The 20,806-nt window shown below is 48.5% G+C and overlaps 1 protein-coding gene across 5 annotated transcripts; it reads right to left on the reverse strand.

Annotated features, from left to right (window-relative positions):
* Positions 1–175: 175 nt before the first annotated feature.
* Positions 176–20,623, reverse strand: RINL (Ras and Rab interactor like). 5 transcript variants are annotated; one of them, XM_087940196.1, is made up of 13 exons: positions 19,537–20,623; positions 18,720–18,903; positions 17,656–17,808; positions 16,529–16,667; positions 16,144–16,252; positions 11,734–11,806; positions 10,759–10,841; positions 9,627–9,956; positions 7,439–8,089; positions 3,821–4,135; positions 3,367–3,495; positions 2,413–2,573; positions 176–1,595 (listed from the first exon to the last, which is right to left on the reverse strand). In XM_087940196.1, exons 3-13 carry the CDS (start codon positions 17,706–17,708, stop codon positions 1,230–1,232), a joined length of 2,409 nt encoding a protein of 802 aa, XP_087796322.1. In that variant the 5' UTR covers positions 17,709–17,808; positions 18,720–18,903; positions 19,537–20,623; the 3' UTR covers positions 176–1,229. The 5 variants fall into 5 exon arrangements, with proteins under 5 accessions (XP_087796322.1, XP_026571113.2, XP_087796321.1 ...); XM_026715328.2 differs by lacking the exon at positions 18,720–18,903; XM_087940195.1 differs by lacking the exons at positions 18,720–18,903; positions 19,537–20,623 and having other exon boundaries at positions 16,529–18,233.
* Positions 20,624–20,806: the final 183 nt, after the last annotated feature.

Here is a 20,806-nt window from a genome sequence, read left to right on the forward strand (position 1 = left end):
AGCACCGAGGATGCGGAGTTCCCCAAGTGGGGAAATATCTTGCATCTTGGGGCTTCTTAAAAAAAAAACACCAGGCCTGCATCCAAATTCACAGACGTGGCTCCCATTCTCTCGGAGGACGGCGGATGAGGAAACACCAGGTCGCAAGGTCAGAAAAGGACGTGTTTTCAAAAGGTGACATGTAAAATTCAAACCAGGATGTTTAATGGACTTTTCCAGAATCCAACTGATAAGCCTCTTGTGGCTGGGCGAAAAGGCCTTCCAGCCAGCCCCACGGAGCGTGGAGCGAAATGTACTCGGGTTGTACGTGGAGACGCAGGGCCAACTTTCAAGGCTCTGCGGGAGCTGACCAGAGGTGGCAACTAAAGAGTTGAGCAAAAGGGGAGAGTTACGCGTGAAAAGTAGCGCATACCTTCACAGCCTGGAGTTGGTGACCCAGTTTGCGGTTTCTCTCCCAGTTCCTCTGGGCCGGTTCGCGTTAGGCTGGTCGGGGAAACTCACTTTGGGTGGGGAGGAACCCAGAGGAGGACAGTTAGAACAACTTTAACGACGATTCGTTCCTGTCCCGTTACTAGTTTTAGGGATGATGACAGCCACTGCCACCAAGGTGAGAACTTCAGCACTTCAAGATCTTCTGCTCAAGAGATTTCTTCTCCGTAGTCCTCGTGCCAGCTGCCACTTCAGGCTTGTCTTCTGCTATCGCTCAGTGCCAGGCTGCCATGAACTCTTGGGGGTGGGTGGGTGGGGGGAAGACTGCATGGGAGGAGGCAGGATAGAAGGAAAATGAAAAGCTGACCGTATCTCCCCCAGGACACGGTTTCAAGGTCGACTGGGTGGGGAACGGAATACAGCTGCGTATCAAAGCGACCGTTCTGAAAATATCTTCTTTGAATTTAACTGGACAGTGGTGTGTGTGTGTGTGTTTGTGTGTGCGAGCAAGGGGATGTACTTAAAGGGAGGAAAGTTAGACTTGGGAATGATGGCACGCAATTTTCAGTTCTGGCTTTGCACGGCTGCCGTTTAGACTTGACGTCTAAGCGAACTACACCTTTGTAAACAAACGGAGTTAAGGATTGTCCTTTCTTAGAGGGTGTCAAGTTGAGGCAGCTCTGACATTAAGCCAGTCTTGGTTTTAGTCTTTAGTCCTCGGAAACTCGGCCTTTATCTGGATTTCGGCCAAGTGGGAAACTTCATCCAACCCAGAAGACCAGGAAGGTCCGTGGCCATAGTCAATCCGCTTCCAGATGCTCCATCCCCACCCTTTCCAGAGGCTTGTTACGGGGCTCGGTCAAGTCGACAGTCTTCCGGAGCAGACCGGAACCAGCGGCAGGCAGGGTGCTATTCTTGGGCTTGTAAACAAAATTGACGCTGCCCTCTCTTTGGAGGAGGTCTGCACGGACCTTCTGGGGACAGCTGTCCTCCGGCAAGAGTTGCGTGGAGCTGTCCGATACCAAGAAAAGGCCATAGGCGGCACCGTCAGAGACGCCATACTTCTCTGCGCAGGCGGCACAGACCAGCGCCGTGGTCATGTTGGGCGGAACGGAGACGATCTTCTGGTTGTTGAAGGGTTCGTGGAAGGAGACGTAGAGGGTGTGCTGAAAAGAAGGGAGAGACCCGGTGACCACGGAGGTTGGCGGAGATTGTCCATCCCAGCGATGGACCTCAAACCTACCAGGAAGCCATCAGGCCATGACCAGAGTTTGCGGGTCAAATGCCACGAAGGGTGGAAAGAAAGAGAAGGAGAGCGGGAGATGGAAGGACCCTCTTCCACTGGGGGCCATAGGGAACCTCTATCTGCAGGGGCACCACAGTGCTCAACTGCTTTCAAACTGGTTCAAGTTGGGACACCAAGCTATTGTCCCAGTTCAGGAAGAAGACCTCAAGCTACAACATTCGTTTAGTGACTGATCGAGGTTACAATGGCGCTGAAAAAAGTAACTTAGGACCAGTTTTCACACTTACAACCGTTGCAGCATCTCCAGGGTGACACGACTGAAATTCAGATGCTTTGCAACTGTCTCGTCTTTAGGACGGTCGTAGTATCCCAGGGTCAAGGATCCCCCTTTTGCGACCTGCTGACGAGCAAAGTCAATGGGGAAGCCAGATTCACTTTAATGACCGTGTGTCACTAACTGAAGAACTGCAGTGGTTCACCTCACAGCTGTTGCGAACGAAGTTGTAAAATGGGGCGAAATTCACTTAATGAACGTCGCCTTTAGCAACGGGGTTTTTTCAATCCTGGGAATTGAAGTCCACACCTCTTAAAACCTGCCCCAAGCTTGAGTAACACCGATCTAAACCACGGTTAGAATGACCCCAACCGAAGGACCTACTCCGCAGGAGACAAGGGTCAAAAGAGGATCTTTGGCTCCGCCCTTTCCGCTTGGAAAGTTCTCTGCCGCCCACGCTCACCTGCAAATTGCGGCGATGGTGGTGATGGATGGTACGCCGGCGATGCCACTGATGGATGGAGCGCTGGGCCTCCACGCTGATCTGCCTGGTGATGGTAAAAGCCGCTCGGAAGTTTTCAATGTGGTAGAGGGCCCCGAACCAGGTGGTGAGGTAGTAGCCCCCTAGAACGCAGGAGGAGGGGAAGGGAGGATGGGAACGTGGGAAACACCGGAAAGATTTCGGGGGGAGGGGAAAAAACCAGAGTGACAGTTAAGGTTTCTGAAGGACCTTTTTCAAGACCAAGTCAACCCCCAGAATCCAGTTGGGTCCCCTGAGTTTCTTGTCCTCCTCTCTCGTCTGTCAAGGCAACTACAGGGCAACTGCAGTGCCCTTCACTGTGCCACGGGGCACCGTAAGTAACCCCAAGTCTTCTAGTACGGAAAGTACAATCTTTATTTCATTGCTCAATTTTTTACCCCGTTTTTATTATTTCAAATAACTGAAGGGGCAACGATTGAAGAGGGAATTACCCTCCTATTTTTCCCACAGCAACAACCCTGTGCGGTAGGTTTGGCTGAGAGGCTGAGAGACCGGCCCAAAGTCGTCCTCCCAGTTTTCATGCCTAAGACAGGACTAGAACTCACCGTCTCCTGGGGATAGGGCCAAAGTCACCGAGCTGGCTTTCATGCCTTAGATGGGACTAGAACTCCCCTGTCTTCTGATGATCAGCCCGGCCAATTTTCAGTTTAAGGCAGGACTAGAACTCACCGTCTCCTGGTGATTGGCCCAAAGTCACCCAGCTGGCTGTCATGTCCAGGGCAGGACTAGAACTCACCACCATCTCCTGGCGATTTACCGGGACTTTCATGCCACATTTAGTGTTAGCAAAGAACTTAACACTGATCTCCTAACGGCTGGTGGAAGAAAACTCTTTCTTGGAAAGAGATCTGGCTTGAACCCCGAAAACCACGCTACCTTCTCCCTGAAGCTGATTGGGATCCATCAATTCCATCATGTACTCCACGTCCAACTGTACGGACACCACATCACAGCGCACCAGCATGTAGATAAGAACCGGCAGGAAGTCATCGGCACCAAACGGCACTTTGAAAAATAGGTGAGGGGGGAAGACATATTATGGGGAGGGACAGCAGACGTTTGAAGCGGCTCGGGGACGAAGAGAGGGGGCCCAGGCCACTTGGCAATATATACGTATATTTATTTAATTCGCTCAACGCCTGTGGCACGTGGCAAAAAAGCTCACTCAGCAACAGAAATCCTGGGCCCAATTGGGGCTGTAAGTCGAGGACTACCAATACTGTAACCTTCCCCTATCTCACTCACACACACACCCCGGCAGAAATGCCTTCCATGGTCCCAGAGATCGAAATAGTCGAATTGAAACGTAACCCAGCCAGAGGCCTCCTACCTGCCTTCTCGCGGTGGAGGTTCATGGCCTCGTAGAGCATCTTGCAGACCTTCAGCATGTGGGCCTCCTTCTTCTTGGGCGAGTATGCCTGGTGCAGGAGGCTCAGCTTGGCCTGGATACGCTCCAGGCAAGGCCCGTCGGGCACCCCGGCTGCCACTCCCAGCTCCTCCAAGCTTTGCTGGCTCAAAGTCAGCTGATTTTCACGCAAACGGTTCAGAGACCCATCCTCGGTGTGGAAGCCCAGCAACTGAGCGTAAATCGTATCCCTCAGCGGCTTCAGGATGCATTTGCAAAGGGCGTCTTCCACCACGGAACCTGGCCCACGAGAAGAAGAACCGAGTTGGAAGGGACCTTGGAGTCGAAACCCCGTAACCTTTCGGACAAATGCTTCTCCAGTCTCTTCTTGAACACCTCCAGGGTGTTCAAATTCTGGGGGCAACCGTGTTTCAAAATTATGACCGTTGGCTGAAAAACCGTTTCTAGCCCTGGGCTGTCAGGCTCCTGAACGGAAAATAACTTCATGTCAACATAGTAGGATAGACTTGCAGGGCCGGTCGGCGTTGTGCAACAAGGTCACATAGTGTAATAAGATTGGGACTGGGCTAAGGACTCCTGTCCTCACTGTGAGTTGTGTTGGGGTGTGTGTGTGTGTGTGCATGAAGGGAGGCTCAGCCAACCTCACTGTACACATGTTGTACTCTGACAATAACGGTAATAATAATCAGCAAGTCGTTCCACTGAATAATTGTTCTAACTGTCAGGAAATTCCTCCTTAGTTCTAAGTTGCTTCTCTCCTTGAGGAGTTTCCATCTGTTGCTTCTTGTCCTGAGTTCAGGTGCTTTGGAGAATAGCTTGACTCCCTCTTCTTTGGGGCAGCCCCTGAGATACTGGAAGACTGCAGTCAAGCCACCCCCCTCCCAGTCCTTTCACTCATTAAACTAGACATACCCAATCCCTGCAACCATTCTTTGTGTGTGTTTTAACTGCCAGTACCCCAAGGTCAATATAATGAGCTTAGAGCCAGGATCCTTTGGTCTTAGGGACTAGCATCTTAAGCAATAGCTATAAGCCAGCTCTCATCCATTTAGCTCCTGTTGTCCAAGATGGAGCAACCTTTTGGCTTACCAAGGTAGCAGTTAACATCTCAGGAAGGTTGAGAGCAACGCGGTGGATAGGGCCCCATCGCATGGGTGGATAGGAGTGAAGTTTCCTATATTTTGAGCAAGTTGTCTTGCTTTTCCAATGATGGTATGCTGATTATATGTTCTTCATTGCCATTCTAACACACAGGTTACCCAGTCCTACCTTGGTGTAGCGTAGTCCAATATTTCTCCATCTTGTCGACTTTTAAGACGGGCGGACCGCAATTCCCAGAATTCCCCAGCCAGCTGGCTGGGGAATTCTGAGAGTTGCAGTCCACCCCTCTTTAAAATCGCCAAAGTTGAGGAATCCAGTGGAGAGCGTTAATTCCATTTGCAAATCACAGATTTGAGCTTGGGGCCACGTGGGAATCCAACCACTGGTGTGTCTCTAAGACATTACTTATCAAACCAATCCTGGCTTCTGCAGAGATGTGCCACCATCCATCAGCCTGACTCTTCTGAGCTGCAAAGGCCAAGGACTGAACCTATACCCTCCTTCGTGCCAATCCTGGGTTTAAGGGCTGCCGAGTTAAGAAAGCTTCCCACCTTTGACCAGCTGCTTTGGAGACTTACCAGAAGATAAACCTGTTTGGGTAAACATCCCCCTGAAAACCTTGTGGGAAACTAAACACAGGAAACCACCCAGGATTATCTGTCCTTAGAAAAAAATCTTAAGGCTGGAATTTAATTTTCAGCCAAAGCCTCTTCCAAATTTTGCACAAAAGCCTCGGAGGTGCAGGTGAGCTCAAAAGCTTTCTTTTTTTAAAAAAATTGCCTGTTTAAGGTTAGCTCTCTTGGGATCGTGGTGCCCTCTAAGATCTTGGTGAACTCCTTGCAGACAATTCGTGACCCAACTAGGTAACGTCATCAGTGCTAGAAGGGCTTGCTGTCTATTTCTCTTCAACTGGCTTGCTCTGTCAGTGTTGGTGAGATCTTGGTGGCTCCTTGACTGAGCTGTTGTTTACTCTTTGACGGGTTGTCTTCGGGCACTGAAGATGTTCCCTTGTTGGGTCATGAAATGTCTGCAAGAATTTCAACCCTGAACTACAAATCTTCTCTTCAGTGCTAGAAGGGAATGGTCAGCTGTGGGTCCTTGGGACGCTCTGTTTCCTTGCAAATGTTTCATGACCCAGCTAGGTAACACCATCAGTGCTAATAAGAGAGTGAGGGTTGGCCTTTTTTCTTTTTTTTTAAACAAACCCCACTCCCTTCTATCACATAGATGTTCCCTAGTTGGGTCATGAAACACCTCCGAGCCCAGAGAGCAGCAGGGGCCCCTCATTTCAAACCCTGAGCTACAAATATTCTCTCCTTTATTGGTTTCTGGGGTTTTTTTTCCCCCCTCCATCCCCGTCGTATCCACCGCCCCAAACCTCTCCTTCAACTGTCAAAAGCCACACACGGCGCTGCCTGCATCGCAAACCTGACCACAGATCAGGTTGATTTCCTAAGCTGTCAGCAGACATTGTCGTAAACCTGCCCAGGGCCCAGAGTGGAAACCGCAGAAATGTTTTCGGTTCTTTCGGAGGTAAGGCAACGAGATATTTGTGATCACTTTTCTGGGAAAACAAGACTTGAGGGGGGGTGGGCTCCCTGGGAGTCGTTGCAGACAGAGGAGCTGCTAGAGAAACTCTGCCCGACCCAGAGAAGAAGGGTTATTTTTAGCTCAGGGTTGAACCCCTGTAGAACAGGGTTGGTTCGGTCGAGCACGGAGGTTGTTGCTTCGTTTAGAAATGACACACCTGCAAGGAAATCACCAAGCTCAGAGGGGCACCACGGATACAACCGTCCTTCTCCTCCCTCCTCTCTCCCCATTCCCTGCTAGCACGGAGGATGCTCCCTAGTTGGGTCATGAAATGTCTGCCATGAGTTCACCGAGCTGAGAGGGCCCCAAGGACCCCGCAGTCCTCTTCCTCCTCCTCTCTGTCCCCGTTCCCTCCTAGCATGGATGATGTTCCCTAGTTGGGTCATGAAATGTCTGCAAGAAAAGAACCACGCTCAGAGGGCCCCAAGGACTCCACAGTACCACCTCCTCCTCCTCCTCCTCCTCCTCCTCTCTAGACCCAACACCCTTCTAGCACTGATGTTGTTGCCTAGTTGGGTGATGAAATGTCTGCAAGAAAACAACCAAGCTCAGAGAGCACCAAGGACCCCACAGTACCTCCTCCTCCTCCTTCTCTCTGCAAGCCCCCCTCTTCTAGAACGGACAATGTTACCTAGCTGGGTAACGAAACGTCTGCAAGAAAACCAGCTCAGAGAGCCACAGTCCTCCTCCTTCTCCTCCACTCTGCTAACCCCTTCTAGCGACCGAAGAGCATATTTGCAGCTCAGAGTCCTTGGGGCTCACGGGGCAGAAATAGCCCAATCCTGCCAGCTCCTACTGTGCAGCCATCCCCACTACCCAAAACGGATCGTTCTTTTAGGACTCCCCTTCCCCAAATCCCTCAGAAGACCCCCCCCCACCCGCCTTCCCTACCGAGATCCGGTTCTTCGGCGTCAACATATTCGCAGTAGATGGCGGCGCGCAGCTCTGAACTTTCGACCAGGTAGCCCTTCAGGTTGGTGATCATGTGCCGTATCTCCTGCAGCAGCTCGGTGCTGGTGGGGTGCCGGGACCGGGCTCCTTGCTGGATGTGCTCCACAAAGTTCTGCACCAGGCCTCCCACGTCCGAGCTGGGATCCTGGACCAGCTCTTGCACCCGCTTGGCCACCCGGCGTTCGAGCGAGAGGAAGCCGGTCAGGGCGCTGCTCATGGCCGAGAGACGGTGGAACACTTTGTGGGTGAAGGTGACGGAGGAGGGGCGCCGTCTCTTCTGTGGGGAGGGGGTGGCAGGAGGGAGACCCTCGCCCTCGTCCTCCATGCTGCTGATGGAGAGCGAGTCCAATTCCGGGATGAGAGGCAGCAACAGGGAGTCGTTCAGCAACAAGGATTCGGACCGGGCCTTTTTCAAGCAGGGGAAAGCGTCGGCCGAGATCCCTTCCACCCAGGAAACACGGTGGGGAGAGCGGGTCTCCTTTCGGGATGCCGTGGGGGACCAGGACGGCCGGGCCTCGGTTTCCGGACTCTTGCAGGATGGCCTGCGAGGAAGGAAATCCCCTTGCGCAGAGGCTGAGCAGGACGGAGGGTCTGCGGGGAAGAAAACGGCAAGAAAGGAGCCAGGGGGGGGTACATATTAGCCAATCTGTGTTATTCTGTCTACCATCTAGGGTGCCAACTGGTCATATTACACAGAAGTTTCTACTAAGAGAAGAGAATCTTTGTAGCTTGGGGTTGAACTGGTGTTTCATGAGCTGGGTTTTTTTTTTCTTGCAGATGTTTCATGATCCAGCTAGGTAACATCATCAGTCCTAGTAGGGAGCAGGTTTGCAGAGTACAGGAAGGAGGAGGAGGAGGAGGAGGAGGAGGAGGAGGAGGAGGAGGAGAAGAAGAGGAGGAGGAGGAGGAGGAGGAGGAGGAGGAGGAGGAGGAAGAGGAGGAGGAGGAGGAGGAGGAGGAGGAGGAAGAGGAGGAAGAGGAGGAAGAGGAAGAGGAGGAGGAGGAGGAGGCGGCGACAACAATGATGGGATCCTTGGTGCTCTCTGAGCTTGGGGGTTTTTTCTTTGCAGACATTGTCAGCTCTGAGATTCAGCTGCCAAGAATGTTATAAGGAAAAAGGGGGCTAGAGGAATTTCGTATGTCGCATTAAAAATTCCAGCTGCAGTTAATTGGTTCTCGTGATTAATGAAGTGTAAGAAGTGGGAGGAGAGAAGGTGGATTTTGTGAAACGGCGCTGAAAATGACTTTTCAGTTTGGGAAACTCCACAGACGTACCAGAGCTGTTCTAATAAGTCAATTGGAGATTATACTTGTCTCGGAGTGATTGATTACCGTGGACAATTTCTGGATGCCTAACAGACATTTCATAACCCAACTAGGTAGCATCCTCAGTACGAGAAGGGTTTGTGGAGTGGAGGGGGGGGGAGGAGGAGGAGACTACGGCGTTCTTAGTGCTCCCTGGACTTGGTGGTTTACTTGAAAAAGTTTCATTACCAAACTAGATTATACCATCAGAGCTCTTGCTAGCACTGATGAGGGTACCTAGTTTGGTAATGAAACGTGTCAACTCATCAAACATTTTGTATGCACGTTTTATAGTTGTCAACAGAAAGAAAGGTGAGGGGGGGAGTTTTCAAAGAGCAGGCGGCAGTGTGGAATCGAAAGTACATTCCATTCATATTTTCTTCAAAGACTGATTCGATGACTGAAGCTTCTGCCGGGCACAAACTAATTGGAGAGCATGATTGATGACTCTTGGCTATTTTTTTCTTTTTGTGTTGGATGATACACCCAGAGAGGTGAGGTGGGGAAAGCAGGATCAAGGGTGACAGTGAATTATGTGTCTCAGAGTTGGCTACACCCAGGTTAATGCCAGACGTAGATTGTTAACTTCAAATAAAATCTTTTTTAGTTTTGGGAGTGCGGCTCGAGGCTCACGATTTAATTGGAGTAACTGGCAGAATCCTGTCTGCAAGGAAACCACCCAGCTCAGAGAGCACCAAGGACCCCACTGCTCAACTCTGAGCTACAAAGGTTCTCTTCCATTGGTAAGCCAGGCTCCCAGGGAGCAGGAGAACCAGGGGAGGCGTTTATACCGATAACCCCCCAAGAGCTGCCCGAATCTTACCTTTCCCCGTCTTCTCTTTCTCTTCCTGAGACTTGAGACGTTCCAGACTAACTGGGGCTTCTTGCCTCGCTGTGCCATTGGCGAGCGGCAGGGACCCCCGCTTGCGTCTCGAGTGGTAGAGGCCTGGGGCCAGGTCGAGCCACTCGATGTCGCTGTGCACGGAAAGAAAGAGGGGGTTCACGATGCACAGGGCGGCGTCCTCGGACGTCACGCGGATGGAGCACGAAAGCTGCTTGGATTTCAGCAGGTCCCCGTTGGGTTCCATGCAGCTGGCTTCAGCGTCGTCTGAGGCCTGGCCGTTGGTCGGTTTACGAGGCATCGCCCAGAACGCTGAGGAGGAGGAGGAGAAAAACAAACAGGAAATGGAGGAGAGGAACCCTGGTGGGATGCTTCAAAACTGTTCTATGACGTCACACGTTGCATTACCCAACTAGGCAACATCTTCATGCACTGATGATGCTACCTAGTCAGGTAGTGAAATGTCTGCAAGCAAACAACCAAGTTCAGAGAGCACCAGACCGCCCCCCCCCCCGCCCACAACAGTCCTCCTCCTCCTCCTCCTCCTCCTGTTCTCCACAAATGACACCCCCTCCTAGCACTGATGGTGTTACTTAGTTGGGTAGTAAAACGTCTGCAAGAAAACCACCAAGCTCAGACAGCACCAAGGACCCCATAGTCATCCTCCTCCTCCATCTCTCTGCATTGGGTAATGAAACATCTGCAAGCTCAGAGAGCTCCGAGCACCCCAGACTCATCCTCCTTCCTCCTTCCCCTCTTCCTCCTCCTCTCCACAAACCCCCACTCCCTTCTAGCACTGATGATGTTACTTAGTTGGGTAGAGAAACGTCTGCAAGAAAACCACCAAGCGCAGAGAGCACCAAGGGCCTCTCCAGTTCAACCCTGAGCTACCAAGATTCCCTTCTACCAGAATCCCTGCAGCAAGGCTGGAGCGGAAAGCAAGATCGCTTTCCAAACAAAACGAAACCTTCCACTTTCTCGATAATTGCGTGCCTTTGTTCAAAGGAACGAACCGCGTTGCAAAAATTCCGGAGAGTACAGATATTAAGCAACCCCCCGAATTTGGCAAACTCTCCCCAAATTCCAGAGCAGAACGTGGGGTTTTCTCACTCACTTGGGCCCAAGGTGGCAACTGCATCTAAATCAGCTGGAAGGTGAAAGACATGGGGGATCCTGAGCAAACAGGGCAGGATATCCCTGGAAGAAGAAAAAGAAGAAGAAGCACAATGACAAAAACGATCCCACGACTGGCTGATAATGTCGGGATTCCAGAAAAACCCATTAAAAACTCCGACACGGGCATTTTCTCAAAGTTTCTTTTTAATATACTGGCACATCTGGGAAATCCCGAATCTGAAAGTTCCGGGTTTCCCTCCAGTAAGTAAAAAAAATTACAAACCCACCCCCTGCACCCACCATTCCATCACATGCCCCAATCACCATCCGTTCCAACTTGAGACATTCCCCTCTACTACTTCTCAGCCAGGTGCAGGAATAACATGACCTTGACTTTAAAGAAGAATGTTATGATGTCTAACCACACACGCGCTCCGTGAAATCCACCCCTCCCCTGCTCAAGAATGTGGTAGCATGGAAGCTTCTGGTGCTAATATGGCTTCCAAAGCTGACACCTTGTGGGCCCTTCTGCGCTACCCTTTTTTCCATTCATTTACGACTAATTTAGTTATTTAGTACATTTCTGTGCTGGCTATCTCCCCTGCAAGGCGACTCTGGGTGGCTTACCAATTATAGAAACACGTTAAAAATAATTAAGGGAGTAAAAGATTCAAACGTACCATTCAAAAGTAAGATTTTGCACCATGGTGGGTGCTTTAAAGTGGGTGTTCCAAGCGTATTCAGGGCACGTGGCCTGAGATTTCTTTCTCACACCTTTTTCCCCAAAGCCTTCTCTTTTGACTTTGAGTTGGGAAGGTCTTGAAATGTTTGGGAAAAGGCAGATGCCAGGAGCCTGCCCTTTGACCTCAGAAGCCTCTGGCACTTACTGGGTTAATTAAAAGTCACATTTGGCACCTATAGGTTCCTCCCAGCCTGCTTCAACCCCACAACCTCCCCACTCCCAGGTGCTCACCTGCTCACAAAGTGAAAGCCAACCAGTTCCAAAAGGTTTCTGAAATACAACTGAGAGCCTTTGAGATGAAGGGCTGCAAATGAGAGAGAGAGAGAGAGAGAGAGAGAGAGAGAGGAGAGGGAGGGAGGGAGGAGGGAGGAGAGAGAGAGAGAGAGGGAGGGAGAGAGGGAGGGGGGAGGGAGGAGGGAGGGAGAGAGAGAGAGGGAGGGAGGGGAGGGAGGGAGAGAGAGAGAGAGAGAGAGAGCATTTGTTTAATGTCTGTTCAAAGTTACAACAGCATAGGAAAAAAAAATGACTTATCCCTATGGTCATGCAACTAAAATTCAAATGCTTGGCAACTGGCATGTACTTACGACTGCTTTTCACACTTACGTTGCAGCATCCCCATGGTCTTGTGATCAAAATTCAGGTGCTTGGCAGCTGACTCATATTTATGACGAACGCAGCATCCCAGGTGGTTATGCGGTCCCCCTTTGGCGGCTTTCCGACAGGCAACATCAACGCGGAATCAAGATCCACTTAACAAACCCCTATTTCTAACTTAACAACCGCAGGGATTCACTTAAGAATGACGGCAAGAAAGGTCGTACAGTGGAGCAAAATTCACTCCACAGCTTGTCTCGCTTAGCCACGGAAATCTGGGGCAGAACTGTGGCCGTAACTCGAGGACTACCTGTAGATCGATTGCCATGGGGGCTGCGGGGGAAGGAAGGCTCCGTCCTTGGCCAGGGCTTGCTCGTTAAGCACATGCTTTATAATCACAGCAATCTTTTCCCATTATTTTTTTCAATTCACAATTTCCAACTGAAGGCAAAGTGGAAAAAATAAAATAAGAGAGCCTGGAAACGAATGATTCACGCAATGCCCCCCAAACCTGACTCAACAGTGGATTGGGACATATCCGTGGTTCACAAGAGAACATCTGGAGCGCAGAAGGAAGTCTGAAATTCAACTACTGACACTTCTGGACTGAAACAAAAAAACCAAAAAGATTTCAGGGCCAGGATCCTCTCAGGAAGAAGAGGTAATCAACCAGCGGGGGGTGGGAAAAATACTGAACTAAGTGGGCTGGATCGGAAGGAGATCCAGATAGCGATTAAGTCAATGGAAGAGCTTGCCTTCAGAAGTTGTGGGTTTTCCATCACGGTAACTTTTCAAGAAAAATGTTGGCACAACCGTTTGTCCGAGAAGAAATAAGGGATTCCTGCCTTGGGCAGGGGGTTGGACTAGAAGACCTCCCAAGTTCCCTTCCATCCCTAGGATTTTGATTCTGTTTTTACAGTCTTCCTTGTCACGGCTGTTGAGTGGATCCCTGCCAATTGTTAAGTCGGTGACACAGTGGTTAGGGAGGCGGATCTGGTTTCCCTGTTTGGTTGTCAGAAGGCCACAAAAGGTGACCCCCCCCCAGGACACTCAACCGTCATAAATATGAATCAGCTGCCAAGGGCCTGAATTTTGACCACATGATCGTGAGGATGCCGCGCAGTCGTAAGTGTGAAAAAAGATCGTAAACTCGCTTTTTTCAGGGCCATTGTAACTTTGAGTGGTCACTAAACGAACTACTTGTATTTAGAGAACGGGAATCTAGTCTCTTTATACCAGGGATCTCCAAACTTGGCCAACTTTAAGACGTGTGGACTTCAACTCCCAGAATTCTCCAGCCAGCAGAACTTACTCTCTTGCGATCCCTTCCTCTGCAATCTCTCTCCAGTTTAGGAGATTGAGAGAGAGAAAAAGCAGGGACAGCTGGCTGGGGGATTCTGGGAGTTGAAGTCCACAAGTCCACAAATTCCATTGCAGGAAGAAATTATTAAGAAAATATTGGAATGTGCTGAGATGAGTAGATTGACATTTGAAGTTAGAGAGCAAGAAGATAAACTATTTTATAAAATTTGGGACCTTTTCTATCAATGGTTAGATGATGAAATATGACAATAGAATACTTAGAATTTTAGATAATAAGGAATATTCTTGTTTTTTCTTTTTCTTTTGTTATTAGATAATATATCTATAAAGTGTTTTTTTTTTAGGATAGAATTGGCCTGATTATATGATTTGTTATAGAATAAATTACTTAAATTATAGTTATCTCATAAAGTATGAATGAATAAAAGTATAGTCAAATGATTTTTTTTAACAATGAAAGTGGCCAAGTTTTAAGACCACCTGCTTTTATACAATTTATCCACATCGGGGTTTTGTACCTCTGCCCTGACCCCTCTCTTTCGCCTCTTTTAAAGGACTACAAAGCCCTTAACGTTGCAACCTTTCCTCGCAAGGAAGCCATGCCAGCCCCTTGACCATTCTCAGTTGCCCCTTCTCCCAATCTTTCCCAGCTCTGCTGTTGTGCGTCCTTCTTGAGGTACGGCAAGCAGAATTGTAAATGCACCCGCCTTACATGGTTGTTGTTGTTGTGGGGAAGAGGAGGAGGAGGAGGAGGAGGAGGAAGATGGGAGGGATATGCTGGCTGCCTTGAAATATTTGTAAAAACACACCGAAGAGGGGACGCAAATAAAGAAATGTGGGTATAGTTTACAGCACTTTTTCGTGTGGGTGTTGATAAAAATAGAATCGCCAAGATCCGGTGACCGATAGGGCACAAGAAGAAGAAGAAGAAGAAGACTTTAAAGAAACAACCTGGAGGCAAGTTTACCCTGGTATAATTAGCACCATTTTGAAAAGCCAGAAAACCAGCCTGATATTTTCAACTGGTGCCCAAAGATATACAGGGCTGCCCCCTTGGCATCACTCCAACCCCTGGGTTTTGCAAGATTTAGGTAACTCTGCAAGAAAAAAGTTCTGGAAGTTCTTTCCAGTTCTTATGCAGAGCAGAGGTATCCAATCTTGGCAACTTTGAAGACTTGTGGACGTCGACTCCCCAAATTCCCCAGCCAGCCTCTGGGAATTCTGGGAGTTGAAGTCTTCCACAAGTCTTCAAAGTTGCCAGGAATGGAGACCCCTGATGGGAGAGCCCTGGCTTTCTTCTTTTGGATGGGAGAGGTATTTTTCTCCCTCGCCCCCTTGTGCATTTCCTTAAGTTTACTTGGGCAGGAATCTTCCCCGTTGCGCAGAGAGAAAGAAGAGAGAGAGAGAGAGAGAGAGAGACAGAAGCCACCTGTTGACGTCGCCCCGTTTTTCCTAGAAGCAAGGTAGGATTAAAAACCACATTATTTAACCCAAGGAAGAATTCCTCACCTGTTCAGAGAAGGGGAACATCAAATTCAGGGGAAGCAAGATGAGAACAGAGCGAGAGGCAGAGAACGGTGGGAAAAAGACAGAAGTAACGGCCACCCTCTCGGTCAAGAATGTAAGGAGGTTGCCAGTTAACAAGTCGAGCGTGCAGCCTGTGACAACTGGTCCTTCTGTGCTTCTCCAAACTACTTCCTCTTTTAAATAGAAGGAAATGATGTTTTGAAATTCCCCAGAAGAGACGTGATGAATGTTGAGGTCCAGTAACCGGTTGGTGCAAGGAAGTGAAGAACGGTAGCTCAAAGCCTGGACATTTCCTATTTCCCACACTTCTGATTCTCATTATGAGATCCAGCAAGGGAGGTGAGATTATGGGGGGCTCCAGAGAAGGGAAAGGAAGGGGTACCATTCTCCTCTACATGTACAGCTCTAGGATCCTGGAAGCTTAGACATTCATGCATGCATACGTGAGAAAGAAAAGCAAACATCTTTCCATCGTAAATGTGAAGACTGTGAGGTCCTCGGTGCTTTCTGAGGTGGGTAGTTTTGTGGACAGACCTTTCATTGCCAAACTAGGGAACATCATCAGCGTGGTGATGTTACTTAATTTGGTAATGAAACGTCTGCAAGAAAACTACCCACCTCAGAAAGCACCAAGGACCCCACTGTTTAACCCTGAGCTGCAAATATTCTCTTTCAACCCAAAAGTGCTTTTTCAGGAGGCAATTGGACTTGTTTTTTCTTTGAAGTCGTTTCGCTTCTCATCCAAGAGGCTTCTTTGGCTCTGAGTGGATGGTAGGGAATGGAAGGATTTATATTCCTTGCAGGTAGCTGGTCATTTGCATCCTTTTAGAGAGCTGTTGAGGCCACTTGGAGGTTTATCTATGACCTCAGGATCACCTGAGTCGTGCAAATGATTCCTGTAGTCTGCAACTGTTTTGGAAATCCATTCATATTTCCATACCATTTGAAGCCTTCTTGGATGAGAAGCGAAATGTCTTCAAAGAAAAAACAAGAAAGTTTAGTTGCCTTTTGAAAAAGCATTTTTGGGGACAACCCTGACCTGAGTGACTGAGAATCTCCATATTTTAATTCTCTCCTAACGTTAAGACTGTCTGAAGATGTTTTTAGCGCTGGTTTGAGTATACCGCTTAATGTTGCATTGTTCCGTGAGATTACCAGGTGTCTCTGTTCATCTCCCAGGGATAGAAACCAACTCACCTGGATGGTCTTCAAGAGGAAAAAGGTCAACCATCTTATTGTCACTTTCAGGTAAACGGAGGAAAAGTGTTTTGGCAGCGGCGTTCCCATTTCTAGCAACGATGAATGACTGAAACAGGTAAAAAATGGAGACAGCAGGGTTGCTGGAAAATCACATCCCAAAGCCAAACCATCACCACCTCCTAAATACCCATTTCTCTCACACCGCGTCCCTCTGGGAGGCTTACAATATAATAAAAAAAGGTAATAAGTGATTAAAATTAAGAGGATTAAACAGGGAACTAAAAAAAACAACAACAAAAGGATGGGTGACATGGAGACAACAGATCAGTTTTGCAGGAAAGAAACCCCGAGCAAATTTCTTTAAAAAGAATTAGTCAGTCACCCCTGGTTGGTGTGACGAGAGCAGCCTCTCGATTTGCTCTGGCTGGACATCCAGAAGCTCCCAAATGCCACGCGTGGCCGAGAGCCTGTCCAGAAGTGGGAGGCGACTGCTGGGTTTTCGCCCCGCCGTTTCCTCCGACCTACGAAAGAGAAGACACAAACAAAGAGACCAACTGATTTTGCGCTGCCAAAAGCCCTCCAGTTCTCGTATGCAAACTTTAATGTAATACACAAGAGTAGGAAGGACAGTATATAAATCCAATAAATAAATAAATAATAAACACATTTTGACCATGGGTGGGATTCGCCCAAGGTCCCAAGTCCTAGCACGGGTTGGTTTTATTAAATGAGCCCAGCTCCTGCCATTGCTAGAGCAGAATTTACGGCTCAGCCGGTTGTGTGAACCAACCAACTGTGATTTATTCAACAACATAGAAGAACGGAATCAAAGAGCCGGAAGGGACCCTGAAGGTCTACTAGTCCAACCCCCTGGTCAGGCAGGAAAGCCTATAGCATTTTAGACAAATGGTTGTAAAACAAACCACCGTTCTTTTATCATTTTTTTAAATTTTTATCATTATTCTCTTTTTTTTATGTTGTTTTTATTTCCTGTAAGTCGCCATGAATGAATAGGCGGCAATATAAATTTCCCAAACGAATCGATCAATCAATCTAACGCGGCAAAGGAAGTCAACCGAAGAGGTGATCTGGCTTTTTCCTGGGATAAGTCAGTGGCTTAAAAGAAGCCGTCACCAGAACTGCTTAGCTGTCAATGGGTCGGAACTGCCTAGCCGTCAACCCCACTTCCTATGGGGAAATCCAGCCAAAATTTTACTCCTGGATCAGAGGAGCTGTTTAGCCAATCAGCTAGGCGCCACACAAGATCAAACATGGTTTAGAAGTGGCACAAGAATTTCCTTGGATGTCCTGCCAGGTTTCTCAACTTTGGCCTTGTATGGACTTCAATCCCCAGCATTTCCTCTCATCTCCTTGCAGGAATTCTGGGCGTTGAAATCCACGCGTCTTAAAAAGCGGTTGAGGCCGAGAAACGCTGGACTACAAGCTCTCCGCATAACCGGCTGGGCAAACGGACATTCCTCTTCCTTGACACGCAGACCCTCTCCTTACTGAGACCCCGCTCCCATGTGCTCCTTGCTGGCGTCAACCATGGTCTCCGTCATCGTTCATTCCCACAAGACTCTGGTTAATCCCCAAGCCCTCTTCTCCTGATCAAACTTCCCAGACTGGTTTTCTTCGGAGGGACGGTCTCTGAACGATCTCCTGGAGAAACAGAAGACATCAAACAGGTTGAACTCCAGGTGTTCGCAGGTGGAGAGACAATAGCAGCGGCCAAAGACACGTCCGTGGCCCAGGTAAACTAAACAGGAGGAAGGAGTGAATTATTGGGACAAGTAAATAAATAATTTGCTATCATGGGATGAAGTAAAACTTGCTACCCTTGGGAAAGGAGACAGCTCTCCCCAAATCCATCTGGTATGACTGAAGAATTCTAACGATCAATAGAGGACAATATTTGTAGCTCAGGGTTGAAATGAAAGGTCTTTGGTGCTCTCTGAGCTTGTAGATATTTAATTACCCAATGCAGGAAGGAGGAGGAGGAGGAGGAGGAGGAGGAGGAGGAGGAAAACTGTGGGGTCCTTGGTGCTCTCTGAGCTTGTAGAGGTTCCATTACCCAATGCAGGAAGGAGGAGGAGGCTGTGTCTGGTGCCTAGGAGGAGGCAGGAGGAGGAGGAGGAGGAAACTGTGGGGTCCTTGGTGCTCTCTGAGCTTGTAGAGGTTCCATTACCCAATGCAGGAAGGAGGAGGAGGAGAAGGGGAAGGAGCTTGTAAGGTTCCATACCCAATGAGGAGGAAGAGGGGAGGAGAACTGTGGGGTCTTTGGTGCTCTCTGAGCTTAGCTATTTTCTTGCAGACGTTTCATGATCCAAACAAGGCTACATCAGTGGATCTGTTACCAGTTTGGGTAATGAAATGAAAACAACCAAGTCCAGAGAGCACCGAGGTCCTTTAATTCGATTTGAAACCACCAACGTATTTGTGAATAAATATTAACCATACACATTACAGTGGATAATAGATGCCGCCCGGCCTCCTTCCACAGGCAATTAACCCCGTAAGCTCAACACTCTTGAAAGCTCCCACCGTTCAGAGAAGTAATCATACGTACACACCTGCAGCTCAATTAAAAATGTGCAGCGTCCAGGGAAGGTGCTTCAGGAGAAAGTTTCCCCTCCCAAGCGGCCTCTTCCTTTTCAACGCCTGCCCTAGCGGAGCTCGCACCTGGGCTGCAAGGGAGACCTGAGTCCACGTGCCTCTATCAGCGGGCAAAATGGCGGACAGAGTCGATGCTTAGCTCTGAAAGGGAAGGCAAACATCCTGCTTGAAAAACAAAAAACAAAAAACCCAGCGCTTGGCAAAACACCGAATGCATCCAGACCGTCATGCCAAAGGCCGTTTCTGACCTTCCTCCCACCCGAACACAAAGTTCCAGGTGCGTCTGAATATCTGCATCAAAAATATATATATATATATATATTTATTCACCCCATGATCGCTTCAACAAACAAGCTGACGCCACCAAAACACTCAGCAGCAGGCAATAAATCCAAGAAAGGGGAATATTTTTGCGGCTCGGGGTTGACGGGAGGGCTCCTTGGACCTCTCTGAGCTCGGTTGGTTTTTTTTGCCCACGTTTCATTGACCAAACTAGGTAACATCATCAGCAGTGATAACGTTAGTTTGGATAATGAAACGACTGCAAGAAAACAAGCAGGCAAACTTAGAGAACACCCCACCCCCCCCAATAAATCCAGCATTCATTCCCCAGAGATACGTCTTTTACTTCAAGAGATTTTGCTTCGCTTCCCTGATCGGGAAAGGTAAATCTTTTCTCCTCAAAGCTTTGCCTTAACGTTCCTGTTCAGAAATGAAACCTGCTCCAAAGCTCCCCGCGTTCACCGGGTCCCACCAAGGGTTAGGAGATCTTACCTTGCGATGGGCATGCAGGAAGGTGAAACCGCCAGCTACGAAATCTCAAAGAGTCCAGCTGCCACTCCTGGATCGGGAAAAAGGTGAGCGAAGAAAGGCAGGACCAACAAGTTTCGGGAGACCAAGGCAGGGATGTGGTTTGACACCTCTGCCGGCAGCCTTCACGTGGTTCTGGGGCCTCTGCCGTTCACTTCAAAGAAAGGCAACTGAAAATAAAAGTTGGGCGGAGAAGCATTCGTTAGAAAAACATTTTGAAGAGTAGACAGATGTGCTGGATCAGGGAAAAAAACTAAACCTCATTTAATCCAGGTTTCACTTGCCCCATGGTGGCCAACTAGCTGTTTCTGAGAAGCTCACAAACGAACACGCCACTTACGCTTCTCAGCAGTGGCCTCCGGTACTCGAAGTGACACGATACCGTCATGCATAGTCCATGTCAGGAGCCTCTCCCTTCTTGAATGTAAAGTGTTTTTTTCCCCGCAAAGCCTTCCAGGAGAATCATTCATAACCTTCAGTCGTGGATCAACAGGTTTGCGATGCACCAAGAGAGAGAGAGAATTCTGGAAGAAAACCTTGTTGCTGTGTGAAGCCAGAAGGCAGGAGGGGAGATTAGTTTGGACAGACCAAACTAGACACACAAGGTAAAACTGAGACGGACGACCGAGCTGTTAAGGAGGCTCGGGCAGGTAGCTGAACTTAAGAGCAGTCTTAAGCCGGTCTCAGCAACTTTGTGTGGGCCTGTTGACTGGGGAATTCTGGGAACTGAAGTCCACATATCTGAAAGAAACACTGACCTAGTGAAAGATAATAGCGCAAGGCTATTAGCACAAAAGCTCAAGAAATTGGTTTAAGGGAAAAGTGCTTTAAACAGCAATTTCTTGTTTACTTTTTTTCTCATATGTTTAGCCTGACTATTCCTAGAGATCTTAGAAACTTGTATACCTTTTAGCAGCAGTTCAGTTGAACTAAGAAAAGGGTTGCCTAACTATGAACTGTGCGAATGAGTTTGCAAATTCCTCTATAATCCATTTTTTTTAAAAAAAGTGCATAACATGTAAACAGCGGCGCATAAAATTAAGCTCTTTATATGCAAAACCCTTACTTGTGCTAGACTAGAGCATTCAAGAGTTGCTTTTATCATAAACTACTCTTTCAGGACCTCTATCTAAAGAATATATACATTTCTTTAATTGTAGCAATAAAAAAAAGATTTTAATAGATGTCAGGGAGCCATCAGCTAGTGCCCAAAGCTATTCAGGTGTAACCTGCG

Source organism: Pseudonaja textilis, chromosome 10, assembly GCF_049901715.1.
Source record: "Pseudonaja textilis isolate UNSWEBS1 chromosome 10, rPseTex1.2, whole genome shotgun sequence".
Taxonomy (NCBI): Eukaryota; Metazoa; Chordata; class Lepidosauria; order Squamata; family Elapidae; genus Pseudonaja; species Pseudonaja textilis.